At 39.1% G+C, this 22,725-nt stretch overlaps 1 protein-coding gene across 2 annotated transcripts in view; it reads right to left on the bottom strand.

Moving 5' to 3' along the window:
* Nucleotides 1–590: 590 nt before the first annotated feature.
* Nucleotides 591–22,725, bottom strand: part of PPM1E (protein phosphatase, Mg2+/Mn2+ dependent 1E) — a 118,591-nt gene continuing 96,456 nt past the window's right edge. For both annotated transcript variants that reach the window (XM_072416509.1, XM_072416518.1), the window contains exons 4-7: nucleotides 21,581–21,769; nucleotides 7,780–7,923; nucleotides 7,073–7,166; nucleotides 591–2,045 (exon numbers count right to left, since the gene is read on the bottom strand). In XM_072416509.1, the coding sequence (XP_072272610.1) occupies nucleotides 1,000–2,045; nucleotides 7,073–7,166; nucleotides 7,780–7,923; nucleotides 21,581–21,769 (1,473 nt within the window). In that variant the 3' untranslated portion in view covers nucleotides 591–999. The remainder of the gene's footprint in view (nucleotides 2,046–7,072; nucleotides 7,167–7,779; nucleotides 7,924–21,580; nucleotides 21,770–22,725) is intronic.

The following is a 22,725-nucleotide window of genomic DNA, read 5'->3' as shown; positions in this document are numbered from 1 at the left end:
TCAGATCAGATTCCTCATGATTAAATCCACTTTCAATAAGGTAATGAATAGTGGATTATGAAGTTCTCTAAGACCAAATGGAATGGTTTCTACAATGTAGATATTGACTGCATGCCTTATATACCTGAGTTTTCTCACAATGTAGAGGTTGGCTTATCCGCAGGAATCGCTCAATATTGGCTTTAGCTCACTGTACTCCAGCAGTGCCTTATTGCCATTATAAAGTGTGACATCTATCTAAAAACTATAAAAATAACTGACAGTAATATTTATCACTTAAAATATAAAGTATACTTTAGAGGTAAATATATAGTTATAATAGTGGGGGGACAGAGAGACTGAGGATGTGTGTATGTTTGTTCATCTCAAGTGACAGCCATAATGCTCACGGTAAAATTATCTGGTATATTCTCTTAATTGACGCTGATCTAAATATTGCTGGAACTAATCTAGTAATTGTTGTAGCCTTATACCTCCATTGGGACCAGCAAGCTTCAGCATAAAGCACAGAACCCTTTTCTGCTAATGGCCAGGACCGCAACACAACAGGGTTCCTCATCGAAATCTGGTGAGATTCACAAAAAAAGACATTTTGGTTGGTGTCAACACAATTGGTTCTACATTTATTATAGGTTACACTGTTGCTTTGACACCACATACATCACCATATATTCATCTGCTCACAGCAAAGGGCACAAACTGTATTTTATTTTTAGTTTTTATTATTAATCCCCTAATTGCTGCATGTGGTAAGGGATATGCTTAAATGTGATACAAACATGGCAGCAGGTATGCCTTCTAGTATCAATGAAATCAAACTGACACCTCAGACAACTGTGGAAATGTCCATCTGTATGAAAGAGTACCACACTGTGCACTGCTTAGGGTGAGGTCAATACACTAAGATAGGAGAAGGTTGCCATTAAAGTCTGGATCTATCTAACCTAATTCACTGGAGCACTACAGTTATATAACACACAGAAGAATTCAGGTTTCCGTTTACACATGATAGATCCTATGCAGGTCTGCTATACAATTGCTGTCCTTAAGCAATGCTCTATTCATCAAATGACCCCTAACACTATTTTTCCTAGAAGCTACAGGGCAGTGTACTGATATCCTACGTTTGCCAGTGTGTTGCACTGGCATTGATAATGTGGACCGTGCTTTGTGAGAAGGCTTTTGGGAATATAGGAGCTTTGAAAAGCTTGACTTGGCCTTAGTCCCACCTTTCCTCTTTCTAAAGCGTAAAGGAGATATAAAAGTTGGACCATTCACTACTTCCAAACATTCATCCTTTACCTCCCGGGAGCAGATCAAGCTTTCATTTTGGGGCATCAGGATATTCACATATCCCAAGCCTGTATTTCTTGAAACACTTTCATCACACTCTATCTCTCCATGAGCTGGTGGACTTTCTAAAGGCTCCTTTTTCACAGATTCCTTGCTTCCATTGGCTCTCTTTGGTGAGCTAGCTCTGGATACTTGGGAGCATGGCAAGCATTTGGCATTATATGGCTTACCATTTCCTCCGTGCAATGGGTCTAAATAGTCTTGTTTCTCTAAAACCTTTATATTGGGGCCAAAGTTCAAACTAGTTCTGTCTGTGAAAGAATCTCGACTTTCATAACCTCCCAAGTCAGCAGGTGCTGAACACTGATGAAGCGGCCACGAGCTTTTGCAGTCCCCTTGATTCTCCTTGTCATCTCCATTGTCTTCTTGTCCTCCATCAAAAGAACCCTCTGCTTGGTTGTTCTCTTCAGTTGTGTTGGATTGTGCAATAAGGTCCCTTAAAAACACCACAATAACTGTGATGTTGTCACTGGAGCCAGCATCACGAGCTGATGCAACCAACTTATGAGCAACCATGCTGCTATCACCATTGTTCTCTTTCAAATGGTCGGACACAACTTTTACGGCTTCGTCAGGGTTAACTGTGTCATAGAAACCATCACAAGCAAGAATGAGATAATCTTCAGAACCATCAAGGACAGTGGAAAAGGAGTCTGCATCACCACAAATATATGGTTTATGCTCAGCATCCCCTGTAAAACAACAAAACATGGAATATGGTAAATGAATCCCATAATTATTATCTATCCAACCAGTACAACAATAATTTTATGTGATGGTGATGTGATTTATGCTCTTAAAGGAAACATGAGTGAACGTGTGGATTGACTTTGGCAGCCTTTACCAGAAAAAGCTATATTTCCTATACTTTCCAAATCACTGACCAATACATGTGTATCCAGAAATTGAAGTCAGGAGTGATAATAAAATTACCGCATTTTTTAAAATTTTCTATTACTGCTACTATTCCAGATGAGTGTCTTATAGTGTTGTGAACCCAGAGGTTATTCAAGAAAGCACTGCAACTCAATATTTTTCACATAATCTGTTTCTTTCTTTTAACTACATCAGTCCTATTTGTCTCCCTTTTTCTTTTGTCATTCAGAGTAAATGAAAAATGTTAGCTACTTCTCCATAGCTCCCACAAGCTGCCTGCCAAACAGTGATTCCTACCGGCTGTATAAAATAGTCAAGCATAGCAACACTGCCTGACACAAGGTAAGGTATTACGGAATTCCTCTCCTGCATCAGAGACTGAATACTCCAAGTAGTCAGATCTACTGGTTGACATTTTGCATGATGATGCAAAGGAACAAGTGGATCTGATAATTTGGGAGTCTAGCCGTCAAAACATCAGAGATGAGCTCAGTGCCCAGGGCCTCTCCAAACAGGGACATACTTCTTTATTGACTCAAACAGGGATAAATTCCAATTCCCACTTTGACACCAAGTTAAAGATGATAATAGAAACCCTGCCAACTAAGGTAGATGTATAATCCTTGATCAGCTTCACTAAAGTACCATATAGGAAGAATATGGATGTGAAATCACAATGTCTTCCATCTGTCTAGAGGCTAATAAACTGGTAATAATGAATAAGGTGTCCCAGTTGTAGACAAAGGCATGCACAGTGATTTTGCATGCGGGGTATATTTCACTAATGTGAAGAAATTCTTCATGTGAGCGGTCTGACTTTGGGAAAAAAAACGTATAGACATTGATAAGGCACAACTTATCCTTCTCCCAGATGTGTTTATAAAATCTCAACTAATACAGCAATGTTAAAGCAGATCCTTTACAAGCTACAGGAAAAGGGAATTTCATATCCTTGGTGTTTCCGTCTCTCCTCGATTGTCAAACAACAAAGAATTTCTTCTTGCAGATCCTCTGGATCACTTCGACATCTTTAATATAAATCCAATTTCAATACTGGATTGGCTGCAACTTATCTCAGATCCTTCTTGACCTCAAATGTTTATTATAGGCTTGCCTTTCACCACTGTGGACCCGCCTGCAGTGTTCTTGATGATTTTTCAACGTCAAAACCTTGACTGAAGGCCTTTTTTTAATTTACCAGATCACTATTTGTTCTGTTTACTTTTTTCATTTATTTACCATGACAGGGGTTCTGTAAATGACTCCTGTGCTGTTAGGTCTTGACACTTCCCCCTAAAGCCGCATACACACATGCAATTCTTGTCGTTGGAAAGGATCTTTCATGATCCTTTCCAACGATAAGAACAGCACGATGCATGAACGAGTGCTGTACATACAGCACCGTTCTGCTCTAAGGCTGCCTCCTAGCACATACCCTGTGCCCTGGTATAAAGCTAAGGCCACTTAGACAAAGTGCCTCTTAGCCTTTTATGAGTTTGGTAACAAAATAGGCTGCCTCCTAGCACATACCCTGTGCCCTGGTATAAACCTTGTCCATTCAGCCAGCTGCAACATGCCCCTTTTTGTGCTGGTAGCCAACAACTAATGTGGAGCCTATGCTCAAACCACATCTATATAACATTATTCTGAAAAGATCACATCCCAGAAAAAGCATAGGTTCCAATCTATGGGCAGGAATGTGAAAAATGGTCCTGACCACCACCCCCTACCCCCTTTTTCACTGCAACTTCAAACTGCATGTACTCAAAGCACAATTTACACCCTCATTGATAGACACAAAGTGACAAAGGTTTACATAAAAAATAAGAAGAAGAATGCTGGTAGACCCTATCTGCACCTCTGGTGTCACTGGTTGAGCTGATGGGCGACGCCATTCCCTCTGACAGCAGTGAGTTTGTTTTGGTTACTGATTGGGATCGACTATATGGTTAATCAATAGCAGTCTTTGGAAGACAGGTTTGCAGACACAGCAGCATGTGTTTGATTATAATTTTCCTGGAAACTTTTCTAGTTCCGTTTGATTTGTGAACACATTTGAAGTCCCTAGTTCCAATACTTTGAAGTAACGATCAGTGAGTACTTTTGCTTCCTATTGGGGATTAAAACATGGTCTGTCCTTTTGAATTGTTAACTGGTATACTTCTGTAATGCCAGGTATCTTTAAAAATTTAGCACACTGCAAGTATTACATTACGAATTACTTCTACTTTAAAACTGAATTGGTCAAATGGGCTGGAATCTAAATACTTAAATGGATGCTGATGATATAGTGTTTTTTCCTGACTGCAGCAACAGACTTTGGGTACAAAAATATGTGATTGATTTCATTTAATCTTTTGCTTGTTCAGGTTCTTGTTTTACTTCTTTTTTTGGCATATGGTATAAACTACAAAGTGGTTCTCTTCCAGCTATCTATACATATATATTTATATTAAAAATGTTCTTTTTCTGATGTACAACTCATTATTATTTAGTTAGGATGAGTTTTTGTTTTTGTAATTTCTAGCTGTCACCATATGCTCATTACACATACACCTTCTGAGAAGGATTTTTTTTTTCTAAACGCATAATTGCAATTGCAACAAGGAAAGATTTCTCTGTTTTGTTGGAGGACTACAATTTAAAACAGTAGATGGATCTTTTAGAGCAGGGGTGTCAAAATAAAATACACAGAGAGCTGAAATTAAAAACTTAGACCAAGTCAGGGGCCAAACTTGAAATGTATTAAAAAAAAATTGAGGAAGTTTACTACTTCATCCATAACTAACAAAAACAAACCCCTCTACACACACTTTAGGGTTTGAAAAGACTAATTTCTATCTATGCAGCCTGTGTGCTGTTCATCCTCTCACATTACAAGTTTGTCTGACACTAAATACTACACTATGCAGTCTCTAATGGATTGAAACAAACACAATGCCCCTGGTAGTCAGGCACCATGTGATCATTGCCTAGACTTTGCGTCACATGATGGGTGTACAGGAATAATGTCTATGTATTGCATGTATTAAAAATGATGATGTGAGGTAGTAACAGAGATTCATGTGGATCCTGCCATGAGTAAGGAATTGAATGGAGATTCTCTGTGCATGTTCCAGCACACTATAATAGATCCCCAGCCTAATACTGACTGTAAGTCCTCCCAGCTATGTACTACAAACACAAAAATACAGTTGGGACGATTTAACCCATTGTTTTCCTGCTGCTGGTACTGCCTGATATAGTAGATTCAAATTAACCGCTGTGCTGCTTCTATCATTTGCATGCAGAACTACAGTTACAGTGCATTACTGTAGGCGCCTGATGTGTGAGAGCGGGACGGGGAGGGGCAGAGATATCTAACCTCCTCGTCCATAGACGCGAGTGATGCCGAGGCTACAATTCCCGGCATTACTTGCGTCTTTAGAACAGTCAATAGAACAGAAATACAATGCGGGGCCACGCATAGGTCGCTGGTCTATAGACGCGAGCGATGTCGGGAATTTTAGTGGGCGGGTGGGCCAGATGTAATTCATTTTCAGAATTCTTTGGGGGGCCAAAAAAAAAAGGCATGCAGGCCAGATTTTGCCTGTGGGCCTAAGTTTGACACCCCTGTTTTAAAGGATGATTTTTTTATATTATTTGCATTTGCAAAGTGTTAACTTTTAGGGCAAATTGGATAAATTACTATGTTATAAATACCAAAAAAATACGTAATCTGACTGTCGAAAGTTGCATTTTCTTTGTCAAAGGAATACATAATATTAACAAGAATTTATTTACCTTCATTAATATTTCCCTCACTGACCCAAGTAGCTGCAGTCAAGGAAGAGCAATTTCACAACAAAACCAATAAAGTCATGCAAGTCATTCATTCGGGCAGCTCAACTCCCACTTAGCACTGACGGGAAGAAATGGCAGCTGGGAGGAGAAAAGGGCAGCAGCAGGACCCTAACTGTTGATAGAATCAGACTGAACAACTTCAGTACTTCTGCTGTGAAATATGAGGAAAAATTAAAACTCATTTGCTTAAGAATAGGTTAATAATTCAATGTCCAAAGTCTAACCACAGTTATATATGGTGAATACTAAGCTGAACAAAGCTTATACTCAAAAACAGGGCACAACAGCAATTTTTGGAGAATGTTGGAGATTTTGCCATTTTGTAATTTTAATTTATTCAGTCACTGTGGCCTACCTTGGATAAGAACGCACTTGCTCTTCAATAGCAAAAACACTGTTTCCTACAGTATATGTTCATATTGAGTTACAAGATAGCCAGAACCTGTAGTGGCTTATAATATTATTTATGCTAAAACAGATGACAACATGGACAAAAGTCTGGACATCAAGGTACATATTTTTTAAATTACCCCAATTTACCATAAAGACTCAAACATAAATGCATTTAGAAATGGTGTTTGCATTTCTTGTATTCATAAACATGGGTTTTAGAGCTTTTGATCAAAGATTCAGCAAGAAAACAATAAGTAAAAAAAAAAGTTAAAATTTAGGTGTAATAAACTTCACCTACAATGCCAGGTCATTTACCCAAGTACCATGCTACCCAAGCACGCAACTTCAATCACCGAACACTGATCTACATGCTACATGAAGCCTATGGATTTGGAATTACTGGTGAGTATGTTAGATCATAATTGGAGTCATAAGGTGTTTTCAATTTAATTGCATCATAGGTAAACGACCAGAGATTTCGCTATGTAGTTTATCTTCTTTTTGGTGGATATTTATCTTTATCTGTATGTCTGAGATAATCAAACAATTAAAAATACAGTCATTAAGAGACAAAAAGAAGAGGACAGAATTAAAGTCAATCTCTTACCAATAGCTCTGGAGACTGACAGGCTTCCATTAACTCTCCACGCGCCAAACCAGACCACACAACCTCCCAAGGCCTCTATGCGATGTTTTTCATCCTATAGGCACACACAAACATAAGGCATGCTTATTATTAATAATAATAATAATAACATTAAAGGCATATTAACTATTATACCAGTATTAAATATTAACCTTTATAAGTACAAAGTACTTATGAATCTTCAGTTTATTTGAGCAATAAAATCAATTCTTTTAGGATTTCATTACAATTACATTTTCATGTAAAAACACATTTATGTTTTAAAGGGATTTACCCATTTGGCAATACCGTGCAACTGTCCCAATAATGGATAAACCCAAGCTATAATGGATTTTGAAGTGACAAAATCCAAGCATAGGATGTTGCAAGTTCTCATCTTTTTAATCTTTAAATTAGAAATGACATCCAAGCCATTACCCACAAACTTCAAATTAGAGTTTCAGATCAGCAAAGAAAACAAGCCCAGTTTAGCTTTTAACACAATATGTAATAAATAGTGGCATTTCAATAAAAAAAAGGAGGAAAATTGATGGAGGTGTCACATCCTTTGCTGGTTTTGTTAGTTTTGTTAGTGTTTTGTTTTGTTAGTGTTCAGTGTGTTATATTTAACGTATTTGATAGGTTCATGTGGTAAATGTGGTAAAAGAACTTAATTGGAGGAACATTACCTCTCTGTCTGGTTTATGCGGCTTCATAAGCTCCACTGCTTGTCCCCTTCGTACCAGCATTACTTGGGAATCTCCTAGCCAAGCCACATGCAACATGTTACCACGGATAAATGTCACCACACCTGTTGTACCACAACGGAGATTCTGAACAGGAGACAAAAATTAAAATAAATAGGCTACATCATAATCATTGAAGTTGAGTGACCATAAATAAATATTATAAAATCCTCATTTGCTTCCTGTAAAACAAGACATTGTTTTACAACATAATATACATTTTCTGCTGTTCACTAGCTAAATTGCAGCCACTGTTTGGTCACATAGGTAAATAAGGTCTGTCTTTGCAAGTTCAAACCCCTGTTTCCTGAAACAACAGTGTTAAAAATCTGTTGCTGTTGTTACAAAATTGTTTCGGCATCCTCCTACAAAGTAGTCAAATCAATTTAGCTTTGGATCAGGAAGGAAATTATTTGCAGGTTTGTCCTTTGCAGTAAATGCATGAAGTTGTCAGCTATGAAAACTGTGCACCTTTCTCCCCAGAAGAACTCCTTTGGACACAATGTGGTACAAGGCTTATCATCCTTCAGTGTAGTGACAGCTTGATGCTGTTTTGTTTCTGGCCAATGTCACCTTGAGCTTGCTGTCACTGATAGATATCGCTGTGTCACGCGCACATCTGCTCCAATCTGAGGGAATATTGCTCGTGCATGGAATATTTACCATCCATTTCCTGTCTCATCTACCCCCTATATTCTCTCTCTTTCCAGCAATATTGCTTCATGCACAGTGACTGAAAACAAAAAATCATAAAGTCAATTAGTCCTAGTTAAGTGTACGCATTTCTTCTGAACCCACATATTATATACCTGTGCCTGGAAAAATATGTTGCCATTTACCAGGAGTATCTTTTCTAATCCAATTTCCCCCATTTAGCCATGAAATATGGGTCAGCTGGGAAAGAATAAAGCTGATTGCAGAATGTTGCAAATTGTCCATTGTGGCAATAATAGATATGCTCTCCACTAATCTACCCCCAGTACAATTTAGAGTGATAAAATAAACTGTTTGGATGATTCCATAAATAAAGTTAAGGATATACATAGTAGATGCTAATTACCATTTACTGCCCCAAGTTACACTAATGAAGAAAAAGAAAACACAACATTCATTTACAGCCAGGTAAATGTGAGGTCTAACTGACATTTCTGTTCTGCAGAAGATTAAACAAATACATCTCTTTTAAAGTTGAAATCCACTAACTACATAAACTACATTTATTTAGGTGAGATTAAACCACCAAAGAATTTGTATTTTTGTTCATCCAGCTCTGAGATTTTCATAGCTTTCTTGAGTTTCCATGGTCAGCTGTGAAAACCTAACTTTACACTCGCCTGTCCTTGCTCTGTCGCAGGGGCCTCCCTTTTCACGTGGTCTTCTTCCAAGTTCCTGATTTGTCTACGACTTTGGACTTTGTAAAGCGCTGCGTAATATGTAATTGCTATATAAATACTGGATGATAATAATAATCTATTTAAGTATTTCTTGCCATAATATATCAAAAAGTGTTTTTTTTTTTAACCTGAAAAACTAGTAGGCATACATATCTCCTTTGGACATCCACCCCTTCCTATACAGGTAATCCCCGGGTTAAGGACATCCGACATACGAACGACTCCTAGATACGTACGTTGGAGGGGGGAGGTTCCCATGACTTAAAGAAGAAATCTTTTGCTAAACGCAGCTGAGACTGAGCTCTTCTGCACGCTCTTGTAACTCTTTTTTGACCAAGACAAACTCTGCAGTTGTTTCTTTTTGCATATCAAAGCACAGCTTGCTCCAGAAGTTAATGAATGTTTAGGCTTCATAAAGTTTTTTTTTTTTGCTTGTGATTAACTCACAGGGAGGATTTTAAACAATAAATGACACCATGCTGCCTATTAATATGTTGAGACAAACATCTGTCCTAACTGTTTTTATTAAAATAATGTACCTGTTGCAACATACTTAAGAACAAACTTACAGTCCCTGTCTCGTATGTACTCCCTGCCTGCTGCATCCCTGATATTCTTCCTTGCTCTAATGTTTGCCAGGCAGGAGCAACTACGCCATTCAAATAAAGTTAACCTATATGCTCCCTTCTTTCCAGCCTTTAATGACAAGCCAGATCACCAATTTACTTAAAATTTTATTTACTTAATTGTTTTGCATTTATATAATTTCTGTGCTTTCTGTAATAAGTAGAATAAATAATTTCCTTTGGTGTGTTCCTTGAGTACCAATACCACAAGACCCCAAGCTGGAATTATGCATTATGGGGCTTTTGAATTTTATATTCCATGCACAATTAAAACAAGCAATTTACCTAATTGCTGCCATAGAAGTATGTAAATATAATCCTTAAGAAAGAACTAAACCAAAAAGTGCCTAAAACAAGAAAAATCTACTTACTTTTAATCCCGCAGGGCAGTCTGACTGATCCAAGGTCTCTTCTATCGGGTCCCGCATTATCCGTTCGCAAACCGGTGAGCCGGGCGCCCTGCCATCTTTTTCTGGGTTCTTCTTCCTACTTCACCTGACCCAGGCGCGAGATCAGCTGGCGTAGGTTGGAAAAAAAACTTGCCAATCTCACTGCGCATGCGTGAAATCAGCAAATTTTTTTAGACATTTTATTACTCATCTATGTGTGCTATAATTCACAATGTCAATGATTTTACCCCACATTCCCAAGATGGCATATTAAAAGTTTGTATCCTAGCCAATGGGCCTAACGACTTTACCAACTTCAGCACTCACACCACATAGACCAGAGCAATATTGATTCATTAACATTTTTCCTTACTTAAAATACCAAATTAATACATATATAATTGTTTCTCTTCTGGGGAGTGTAACTAAAATTTTATCATAGTCTGATCAGTGTCAGATTTTTTATAACTAGTGTTACTTGTTTTGTCTTTTTCTGGTAAGGTTGCTTCAACTGACTGAAACATGATAGAAGTTGGAAACATCATCCACAAAAAAGTCATGTGACCATCCTTACTGCTAAGTGCTCCTTGACACTCCTAGGACGTAGTTGCAAAACTCAGAGCACAGGACCCAGTAAACCTAAATAAACTTATTTTTAAATTGGCTGTTGAGCACCAAATTCTGCTTTAAGCATTTTAAAACGAAAAAAAAAAAAAAAAAAAGGAAAAACAAAAACCCACATACATAACTATCCTCAGTTTGCTTGATATCAGTGTCTAGGGGATTGTGGTTATTTATAATAGATTTTATACTGGTAGCACCCTTAAATACCTTATGTTCAATTTCATTAATACATAAGTAGACTAATGTATTTGATATTTCAGCATATGTACCTCTTAAATGCATTACAAATTGACTAACATAAAGTGTTTATGCTTTAAACATTTATACAGAGGAGTGCGCATGCGCCGCCGTCTATGCAGGGCGCTAACTAGACGGCTCAGCACCCCCTGGATCCCTTGACGGCACTCAGCTGCCACGCTACCCACAAGCCGCCCAGACTCCGGACTTCTCTCCCCTTCCTCTGACGATGATGGGAAAATCAGGGGTGAAGGTAAAGGACCGTAATCCCCGCTTCCATGATGGCGGCTCCTCGGGACATGCACGTGGCTGCAGGCTCTGCATTGCTGGGGAGGAAGCATGTTTCTCCTAAAGGTACGGACGGGGGACCAATAGACAAGGGGTGGGCTGCCTCTACATGTCACAGCCCCCCCGCCCCCCTCAGCACTGCCCTTGCCTGTAGTGCAGGGTTCTCAGTCTTCACAAGGAGAGGACTTGACTTCTCACGGCTCACATACCCTAACACACGCAAATATTTCCAGATTTAGGGGACTGACAGAGGATCTCATAGCCTCTTCACCCCCCTCTGACCTCCCATTGGCGGAAAATAGGCTGTATCTTAATCTGGCCGAGTTGTTGCAAACGGAGTTGGCTAAAGTTACAGAGACTATTACATCTGAACTGCGCCAAGACTTACAGAATCTGGGCACCAGAATTGATATTTTTGAGAAAAAAGTGGATGAAACGGTGACACAGGTTAACCAGAATTCCAAGGAAATTTCGGTCTTACATGATCGGATTGAGGATCTGCAGGCTTGATGATTTAAAAAACAGGTCTTGTAGAAAAAATTTCAGGATCAGGGGCCTCCCTGAATCAGTGAAAGATGTTACAGAGGCTGTGCGGCGTTTCCTACAAGATCTCCTACCTGACTTACCAGAATCACACTTTGTAATTGACAGGGCGCACAGGGCTTTGATGGTGCCTAGGCAGGTTGGCCCGCCCAAAGATGTAATTGTCAAGCCTCACTACTTTTCTACGAAGGAAGCTCTATTGAAAGTAACCAGGGGCATGGATCATATTGAGATGGAAGGCCACCCGATACAAATCTTCTCTGACATAACACCATTTACTATTCAACGCAGGAGGGCGCTTAAACCCCTATTGCAAGTTCTGATTGATCACAAGATTAAATATAGTTGGGATTTCCTTTAAAATTTTCCAGCTGCAAGGGAAAAGTTTCTCTTTCTTCTCCTTTACTGAAAGGAGAACAGCTCCTCAAGGATTTGGACCTAATCCAGAGGGTAGACGTTCCGCCTATGTCAGGCAGGGAAGCGTCCACATCTTTATATCCACTTTGGAATAAGGTCAAAACATCTGGGAAACATCCTCAGAAGACACCCTGAAAACGTGTGCTGGACGCTATCCTGTATCAGTTTTCTATTTTTCTACGCTGCTGGAGGAACTCTGGGGCCCCTAAATGGTGGTTGCTACAATACAGTATAAATTTTGTTATCCTTCTGTATTTTTTGCACTTTATACTGGTCTTTGTTGTATGGAGGCCCCAGTCTTGCCTCTAATCCAGTGTTTGTCTATGTGGCCCTGTAGTGGGGTGTCATTGTTAATGCTGGTCCAATTGGAACTGGTTTTCTTTGTATTGTGCCTTATTGAACTACTTGTTAAGTGGCTGCCGAGCCATTATCAAGCATGTGGTTCCCTCAGGTTGCTATGTTAATGTTCTGCTAAGTTCTGATTGTAGGGACCTTATGCCTCTATATTTGTGTTTTGGAGGGGTGTGGGATTTGGGGGGTTACACATGCCCTCAACCAACAGGGAATCTAGTTCAGGTCTTATTTATTTGGCCTGATCCGACCAGACTCTCCCTGATGAAATGGAGTTTGTTGGAGCTCCTAGGTGCAAGGGAGGTGAGGCTGCCCCCCGAGGTCCGGGACTGTATGTTTCCTGGGGGTCGGGGAGGCACCCAATCCTCCTTGGTTTATTACAATGTACTTTGGTGTGCTGGTTGTTTGTTTTTTGTTTATTTTTTTGGTTTTGTTTGTTTCCCGATATATCCCATACTTTTATCCTTGCCCCAAGAGGAAGTACACAAACAGCTCTACTATTGATATCTACCTATGTTGACTGACTCACCCGCAGTGCCCGCAACCCCTACTAAGTTGACATTGCTCTCCCATAATGTTCAGGGTCTTAACTCTCCGGTCAAGAGGTCTAAAGCTTTCCACTACTACAACTCTTTAAAGGTTGATATTTTAGCTTTGCAGGAGTCACATTTCGTCAACAATTCAGTTCCGAGGTACTTTCATAAGAACTATCCTATTTTTTACAATGCCAATTCAGATAAGAAAAAATGTGGGGTCCTTTTGTGTTTTCGAAAGAGCTTGAATTTTGCACCTCAAGAGGTCTTTAGGGACCCCGGGGGCAGGTATCTAGTAGTGATTGGATATGTTGGTCTACAGCTCATTACGGTTGTGTCTTACTATGCGCCCAATGAAGGTCAATTGGCATTTTTTCACGCCTTCCTGGGAGAGATCTGGCCTAAAGTGAAGGGTTCCCTAATCTTGTTAGGCGACTCCAATTTGGCTTTGGATCATATTTTAGACAAATCTAAATTAAGCAGATATAGGGACCCTCCAAAGAAGAGTCAAGGCCTTTCTCTTTTGCTACAAAAATATGACCTTGTTGATAGCTGGCGGGAACTGAATCCGTCTGCCAGGGACTATACCCATTTTTCAGCAGCCCATGACCAGTATTCCCGTATTGATCATGGGTTTGTCCAGTGTCATATGCTTCCCAATATGCTTGGGGCCCGGATTTTGTCAACCCCTTGGTCCGATCATGACCCCTTAGAATTGTATCTGACGGGTTTTAGCTGGCCTCAAGCTGGTTTTCCGTTGGAGATTCAATTAAAGCTTCGTTTTAGATACATTGGTGAAGGGGGAGATAGAATCATTGTTACTTTCAGATTAATGTTGTGAGCGATACGTCCCCAGCTAATAATTGGGAAGCTCATAAAGCGTACATCCGGAGGGAGTTTTTTAAAATGGGGGCGTCACGGAAGAGGACTCATAACAAGCTGATTGACACACGCCTCCAAGAATACCACCGGTTACAGCTACAACACAAAAATGACCCCCAGTCCGTGCTGAAGTCCCAGCTAGAGACCAAACGCACAGAACTTAATTTGATTCTCACAACTAGGGCAGAAAAATCGATTCGCTGGGCAGCTCACAAGTTTTACCTGTGGAGTGACAAACCAGGCAGCCTAATGGTTAATAAGCTTAACCCTAGACCCAAGATTCATGCGCTCCCTAAAATTAAGGTCAAAGAAGGTAGGCTATCGCAAAACCCAGAAAAAATTTTGGCAGCTCTTGAGGATTTTTATGGTCCTTTATATAGCTCCGAAGACTCAATTTCCAGAGTGGGAATTGAAGGGTTTCTCAGTAAGCTTGACCTCCCCAAACTGCATCCTAAACATAAGGCAACCCTGGAACATCCATTTACAATTGAGGATTTGAACGGGGTCTTTAGATTCCTCAAGTTGGGAAGTTCACCTGGCCCGGATGGTTTTTCTAATTTGTACTACAAAACATTCAGCCCTGTATTGGTGCCGCATTTGGTGGCATATTTTAACTATATGCGGGAGGGAAACTCTTTTTGGGGTGACGCCAAAGGAGCATTTATTAGTGTGATCCCTAAACCAGGTAAGGATGCATCTGAAGTGGCCAATTACAGGCCCATTTCTTTGATTACTTGTGACCTTAAAATTTTGACGCAGATCATGTCAACCCGACTAGCCTCCTTTTTGGGAGCATATATCCATCCGGACCAGGTGGGCTTTATGCAACACAGGCAGGCCTCAGATCAAACAAGAAGGGCAATTGATCTCATTTCAGTGGTAAACTCCAACTGGCTTCCCACGCCAGGCTATGTTGCCTTCCCTTGACCTTCAAAAGGCATTTGATAGTATATCCTGGAGATATCTATTTCAGGTTCTCTCTAGGATGGATTTTGGTGCCCACTTTACTAATCTGCTGCTGGCTCTGTATGACTCCCCGGAAGCAAAAATATCGCTAGGGGGATTTCTTTCTAAAGCTATCCCAATTAAAAGGGGGACCAGACAGGGATGTCCGCTCTCGCCACTTCTGTGTGCACTAGCAATCGAGCTCCTAGCGATCGCAATAAGAATGAATCCTAACATTAAAGGGATTAGCTGTAATCAGGCTGAACACAAATGCGCCCTCTTTGCTGATTATATTTTGATGTTTGTCACCTCCCCAATTACTACGTTGCCCAACCTAATGAAACTTCTGGATGATTTCTCTCTATGCTCAGGCCTAAGGGTAAATAAAGCTAAGTCTCAGGCCCTCAATATAAATATTCCCACAGGGACACCAACAGGGATTAGGGAGAAATTTGACTTCAGCTGGCATATGGATTTCATTCAATATCTGGGCATCCAGTTTACTCCCACCTACCATAGTCTTTATGGGGCTAATTATACACCCTTGTTTAAAAAACTTTATGCGGACATTCGGAGGTGGTCCTCCTCCCCCCCATCGTGGCTGGGGCGGATTGCTGCTATCAAAATGAATTTACTCCCTAGACTACTTTATCTGTTTCGTACTCTCCCGATTCAGGTCCCCACGAAGGAGCTTGAACTCTTCCAGTCTAGAATACTGAGGTTCATCTGGGCAGGGAAGACGGCCAGAATTCGTAAAAATACTCTATTTGCCCCTAAGCGCATGGGGGGCCTGGGGGTTCCACACCTGAAATACTATTATGTGGCGGCACAAGTGGCACAAGTCTCGTTGAGCACTTTACACGGAGCCCGACCTCAATGGGTTGAGATAGAGAACCGGGATGGTTTTTTGGGCTCCATAGAATCTCTTATGTGGCGCAGAAAAAGTACGAGAGGAACTATGAAATATCCAGCTTTGTCTCACTCCATTCAGTTATGGGATAAATTCAGCTATCACCCAAAATTACCCTCATATCATAAACCTCTAACCGGACTCCGGAATAACACGGATTTCCCGCCGGGCCAATGTCCACTGAACTTTACCTGGTGGATTTCCAAGGGCTTTAGACGGGTGAAAGATCTGATAGATGTTCGTGCAGTGTTCACATGGGACTATTTGACCAGTAAATTCGAAATTCCCCCTACGGAACATTTCCGCTACAATTGACTTCATTTATCAACATGATAATTAGAGAGGCCCCGAGACCCATGCGCTCCTCTACATTCGAAAGCACGTGCTCATCCATAGCATCCACCAAGGGGCAAATTTCTGTGATTTACTCAGCCTTAGTTGCCCCGGCCAGCAAACTGCAGTATATGCTAGATTGGGAATCTGAACTGGGTACCACATGGGATTTGGAAGAATGGTGGGATATGGTATACTCCCTTTCCAAGGTCTCCCAGAACTCTGCTGTGCTGGAAGGCAACTACAAAGTAGCACTTAGATGGTATCTCACCCTGGCTAAACTAGGGAAAATGTTCCCGTCGGCCTCTCCCTTATGTTTCCGAGGCTGTGATTCTAGGGGCCCTATGCTACATATCTGGTGGTCATGTCCAATTGCCAGGGCATTTTGGGACAAGGTTTTTAGCTTAATTTCCAGAATTTTACAGCAGGAGATCGGTAGTTCTGTGGAAGCTGCCCTGTTTAGCTTGTAACTTGCGGTGTCCCTTCCTAGACCCACGATGAAACTGATCAGATTGATCTTACTGGCGGTCAGAATTTCACTGGCTAAAGCTTGGAAGTCACCCTTGATATCTCTGGATCCCATTTTCACAAAATTGAATTGGATTATGGTCAATGATAGACTAACTCATACCCTAAAGAACTCTTTGGACAAATTTGACGATATATGGGAGCCTTGGATTTCGTTTATTAGTATATAGCCAAGGGCCTATGTTAATTTACTTTTGGGTATGGTGCATTAGTCAAGTTTGCCTTTTAAACTTCCTCTACTTTTCCTTTCCCCCTACCGTGTGGTTCTTATTTTTTTATGTTTGTTTTCTTTTCTTTTTTTCCTGTTGTATAGACAGGACACGAGATTGATTCACACACTGTTCAAACACGGTTCACTAATGTCTTTTTGTTTCTCCGGTATATATTTATCTGTTACTAGGTTGTTTTCCATTTAAGGTATACCTGGATGTGGTAAATAATTTTGTTTGGACATTGTTAGCAATACAAGATGTTTTATTTGTCTGAGTATACATAATGTGTTTCTGTTTTCTGTTCAGGCCTTGTTATTATGGTATTTTTTCTGTTTGTGAAAAACTTAAAATCTTAATAAAAATATTGAAATATAAACATTCATACAAAGTGCCCACAAATCTGGCAAAACTTTTTCCATTTAAGATGTAGGCAATCCAAGCTGCAATAGCTCTTTTTTTATAAACGAGCAGGACTGTTTTATAATCTTCTCTGAGAATTGAATTCTGCACCGAATTAATCACTCTTGACATCTGAGATATAATTAACTGCTAGGCGGAGGATAGAAAGAGCAACCAAGAGCTCTTTAAAGAAAATGATAAATGAAAGAATTAGGACCCGTCTGAATTTATTTCCCTCCTATAATCGTTTGCAGACTCGCAAAACGAAGAAGAACTATAATATATCCACACTTGATGTAAGTTCTTCAACAAGTTTATGTCAGAATGTGAAACAGACTCAATGAATTCGAAAAAAATTCTGAATCTGAAAAAAGCAAATAAGTGTCTGTATCAGGGCTGGATCAAGGGGTAGGCAAGAAAGGGGGCCACTATGACCACTTCAAAAGGAAGGGAGGAAGGGCTAGTGTAAAAAGCTTGTACCGGCACTGGTCTGTTTTATCACAATCAATAAGTAAAATGTTAATATCTGCATCAATAATGTTTGTTGGTTGTTCTAATTCCAATTAAATGTAAAATGTGGAACACCCCTGGGGAACAGAACACAAAAAAATTGTTTTTGTTTGTTTAAAGAGTAGAAGCTTAAGAATCCGCAGCCTAGAGAACTGTAAGCTAATAGAAAAAGAAAGAATACATAAACTAAAAAATACATAAATTGAAACACAAAAAAAAATAAATCTATAAATACAATGTAAAAAGCTTCACTTTGTAGTCATTGTAAGTAGCTGCTGGCAGTAAATCGGTTTTATTGGTAGGGAAGAGAGAGAGATATCTAAACAAAAAAGAAGCATGAACATAACATCTCCATAACCCTTTCTGCAAAGACAATCATCTATTCTATTCTGGTTCTAATGATATTGGACAGTCATGAGAAAAAGAAAGTACATCCTCTTTTAATTCTATAGTTTTAAGTATGAAGAAATAATAAAATAAATGATCTGGTCCTCAGTAGGGTATAAAATTATGTAAATACAACCTCAGATGAACAACGACACATGACATATTACACAATGCCATTATTTAACAAAGACTAAGCTAAAATGCAGAAGCAGCGTGAGAGAATTCAAGTACACCTTTTACCCTATTCCCAAATGAGATAAAAGTAGGTAGAAGCCTAGTGCTTTTAATAAAATGCACTTGAATATTTGTTCATCACTAAGTGAGACCTCCTCTATAAAAGCAGAAGTTTTAGCAGGTTGCTGGTCTGGGGTATTTAGGAGTGTTACCACAATGCCAAGTATGAAAGAATTAGCAATGACCTTGGAGTAACAATTATTGCCAACTCAATCTATTAAGGGGTTTAAGGCCATTTTCAAACAATTTGATTTTTATCATTCTGTAACGAGAAAGGTAATTCTCAAGGGAAAACATTCAAGATCATCATCATCATCCTAGGAGTGGACATTCAAGCAAATTCCAAGCAAAAACAATTGAATGTACATGACAGTACAATTGAAAAAAGACTGAGCAAGCATGGTTTGTTTGGAAGACTACAAAGGTAATACTTTGAACAGATAAGACCCAGGTGGAGACTAATGGCCATAATGCACAGAGCCACATTTAGTGAAGGCCAAACACAGCATATTAGCACAAACACCCCACACTAACTGTCAAGCACAGTAGTGGAGGGCTGAATTTTTATCCTTGTTTTTCTTCCACGGCACATAGACACCTTGCAGTAAGGAACACCTCTCTATACCATAGTATTCTAGAGGCCATCTGTGTGACAGGTATGACTTGCCCAAAATATGGTAATGCAACAGGACAATGAGTTTAAGCACACCAGCAAATCTACAACAGAATGGCTGAAAAATTAAGTGATGTATTGGCCTAGTCCAAGTCCAGATCTCAACTCAATCAAAACTAATTCCCACAAACCTAAATGATCTAAAAAAATTAAAATTTTTTTTAAAAAAAGTTCATACAGAAAACGATTTTGACTTTATGGCTCCTAAAGGTGGTTTTACAAGCTAATAAATCATAGCTTTACTTACTCTTTCACACATGGCTTCTACATTTTAGATTAAAAGTCAAATGTAGCAGTTGTATTTGCGAATACTTGTCATTTAAAAAAAAACAATTTAAAAAGACATTTTTTTTTTTATAAATAGATATCATATTTTTTATAAATCAACCTAGAGTTTAACTTTAAGTCAACTGTAAGTTTTGTACGAGATTCCACTGTAGAGATTAATTACTTGGAGTGCTTATTTGTTTTTGGATGGATAAAGTGTTTAAAAATTCCCTTATGCCACAACTTTTGGCTTAGTGTAAGACTTCCCCACCATGCTATATACACTGCACAATGGATTCCACAAGACATCCTGTGGTACCTGACATAAAAATATGGACAAAAGATCCTTAAGTCCTGTACATTGCTAGGGGGCCTTATGGATCGCACCTCCAGCTAAATGGTGCACACTCACTTAGCCATCCAGCCCAGAGTCAAGTTCTGTGACTAGACAGTCCCATACACAGCAAACTATGGTTCTCTGTGTATCTTAGCCAGAATCAAGTTTTTTTTTTATAATTTTTGCTACAAAACCTCTCCTGCCTTCACCCCTACCCAAGTATATAAATGGACCTTAGGTGCCCGTGACCTTGTTGTTGGTTCACTGATTTCCCTGGTTTAACTACTCTTAGTGGATACTAACTGCTACATACCAGGAACACACCAGAATACATGTTGTTTTGGAGAAGCTCTGATCCATTTATCTAGCCTTAACATTAGAATGCTTATGCCTTTAGTAAGTGATGGTAGATATAAGTAACTGATTACATTGACCTGTTTAATTGGGAGCAATGGCACATGTAATTAATTGGGGGTAATGCCACATCTAATTAAGTGTGTCACTCAGTACTGTCATGTAATTGTGGTATTGACCTATGTAAATTGGAGAATGTGAATCATTAAATAATGACAAAAAGAACATTTGGTGGAATTAAGGCATTGATAATGTTTATCATTATTTAAACATTAAAATAGTATTATAAGACAATTAGGCATTTTGTTAATTTTACTATAACTATGACATGACTATTTGAACACTGCTTAACAATATAACAGTCAAGGTTTCATATGAAACACTCTGTAATATATCATGAAAAGCCTTCTAACATGGTAATAACTTTAATCTAAACTCTAAATTTTCAAAGTTGGTTTTCATAGCTTAAGAGTAGTATTGGTTGACTTCTACATTTTGTTACCGTCTTAAAAGTGTGAAGCACAAGTGACAGCTGGGCAGCAATCAGGCAAGTCCTTTCTGCAATAACCACCTCCCTGAATCACTTTAGTTCTAAGTGTGTGCTTCACAGTGTGAGGTAAATCTGTAATCTAGCCTCCAGTTCCTAAAAAAATTAGATAACTATGTTTTTCTTTTGTTTCTTAAAGTATAAAGTGTAAAACTACGTTCTTGGTTAGCTATGTGCCTTTATCTATAGAGTGGCTAAACTGGGAACAAAGAGTCTTCAGAGCTAACCATGTCAGAGATGACCCTTCCTGCCACTTAAAACAAGAAAGGTTTCCTAATGACTTGACTGTGGCACATGCCCAGAAATGGAAGGATTTGTCCCATCAGCCAAATCTCTGAAAGCAACAAGGAAAAGTCCAGAGTATCCTTTTGTGGCTTAATCCTCACCAAAGAATCATGGCTAACATTGTAAAAAGACATGATTAAATTCTTCATAGCCAAGTTGTTATCACTAGACCCAATTAAACTCCTGTTACATCAATTACTATAAACTTGTCAAAAGACTACATTTTGGAATGTTTGAAATCATATTAAAAGAGTAATTTTAAACCAGCAGTTAACCTTTTGGTACAATCGTGAAATGTGATCCTGATAGGAAATTCCAAAGCCTTGCTACTACATTTAAGCCCAACTATTACAGTTTTTCGTGCTCATGAAACATTACTGGGATCCATAATTACATAACAAAGTAATACCGTGTTATGGTAATTACAGTAGATAATGAAAATGGGTGTTCTATACTTCTGATTATACAGTTCTGTAATATTCAATAAGGATCATTGAACAACCGTATGAAGTGAGTTGCAAAACACAGCAAAAACTAACCTCTCGGGCTGCTTTCTTTACAAAGCTTTCATCTGTGATGCGGAATGCTTGACACAAGGCTTCTGCTGGGTCCTGGGGGAATACCTCTTGACGTACTAAATTCACATGTAGGTGGATAGAGGCATAAATGGCAGCGTCCACTCCTCCATGGCCATCAAACACAGCAAAGTAAGCTTGTTCCTCTTGATCCTAGAGATGAGAAGGTCATTATATATGTAAAAAGTCCATGTTTCTTCATGACTTTTCTCTTGTATAAGATTCCTAACACTACCCTTAACTGATATGTAAATGTGGAGTGTTCTGGTCACACCAATACATTTTAATAAAGGATCAATTCATCCAAAATTAATTTTTTAATCTAAGCAGACAAAATAACCAACTTTGCCACTCTTGACCTCTTTTATATTATGGAAAATGCTAAAAGGGGAGTGGAAACAGCTGTTTGTTGGGAAGACATCCCCAAAAGATCCTACATCTGGTGAGTCACTACTAGCCTGAACCCAACTTTGACTGAAATATCAATTTTTATTTAAAAACATAATTTCTACTTTAACTCTTTGCTTCTGGACCCTGCCCCATCTCAGGTAGCCAGACCATTTTGTAAAGTTTCAAATTTGTTTTAATTATAGCTGAAATTACAAGTTTGGGAAGTCTTTTACAAACTTGTAGTTTCAGCTATAATAATACACATATTTTTGTTTTGTAAAAGCAGAGGGGCAACTGCACTTTTTTTTAGGGTTTTTTTTAGTTTTAGGGTACACAAACACCATATAACTTACCAAAAAGAGTTTGGTAATAGATCCCATGTAAGTCAACTAAAAACTGAATGCGCTTGTGAAATATCAACAAACTAGGATACCTGATTTTGTCCATACTTCATTTTTAGTTTTTGTATTTTTTTTACTTCGTTTTATTACTTTAACAAGGGGGGACATTAGACCCCTAATGTCTCTGTTGCACTGTACTTAATTTGTTGTTCAAGTTTGCTAGTACTGAGGTCATATGACAGTTGTGAACCTTGCAGTGCTTTTTAGAGCAGCAATTCTGGGTTTATTGCACCAATGGTATATTGAGTAAGTGATCTCTTCTCCATGCTCCCGTGAAACATTCCATGAGGTATTGTTGTGCTTCTGAAAAAATATAAT

Source organism: Pyxicephalus adspersus, chromosome 1, assembly GCF_032062135.1.
Source record: "Pyxicephalus adspersus chromosome 1, UCB_Pads_2.0, whole genome shotgun sequence".
In the NCBI taxonomy this organism is placed as follows: domain Eukaryota; kingdom Metazoa; phylum Chordata; class Amphibia; order Anura; family Pyxicephalidae; genus Pyxicephalus; species Pyxicephalus adspersus.
This window is presented reverse-complemented; position numbering and strand designations above follow the sequence as displayed.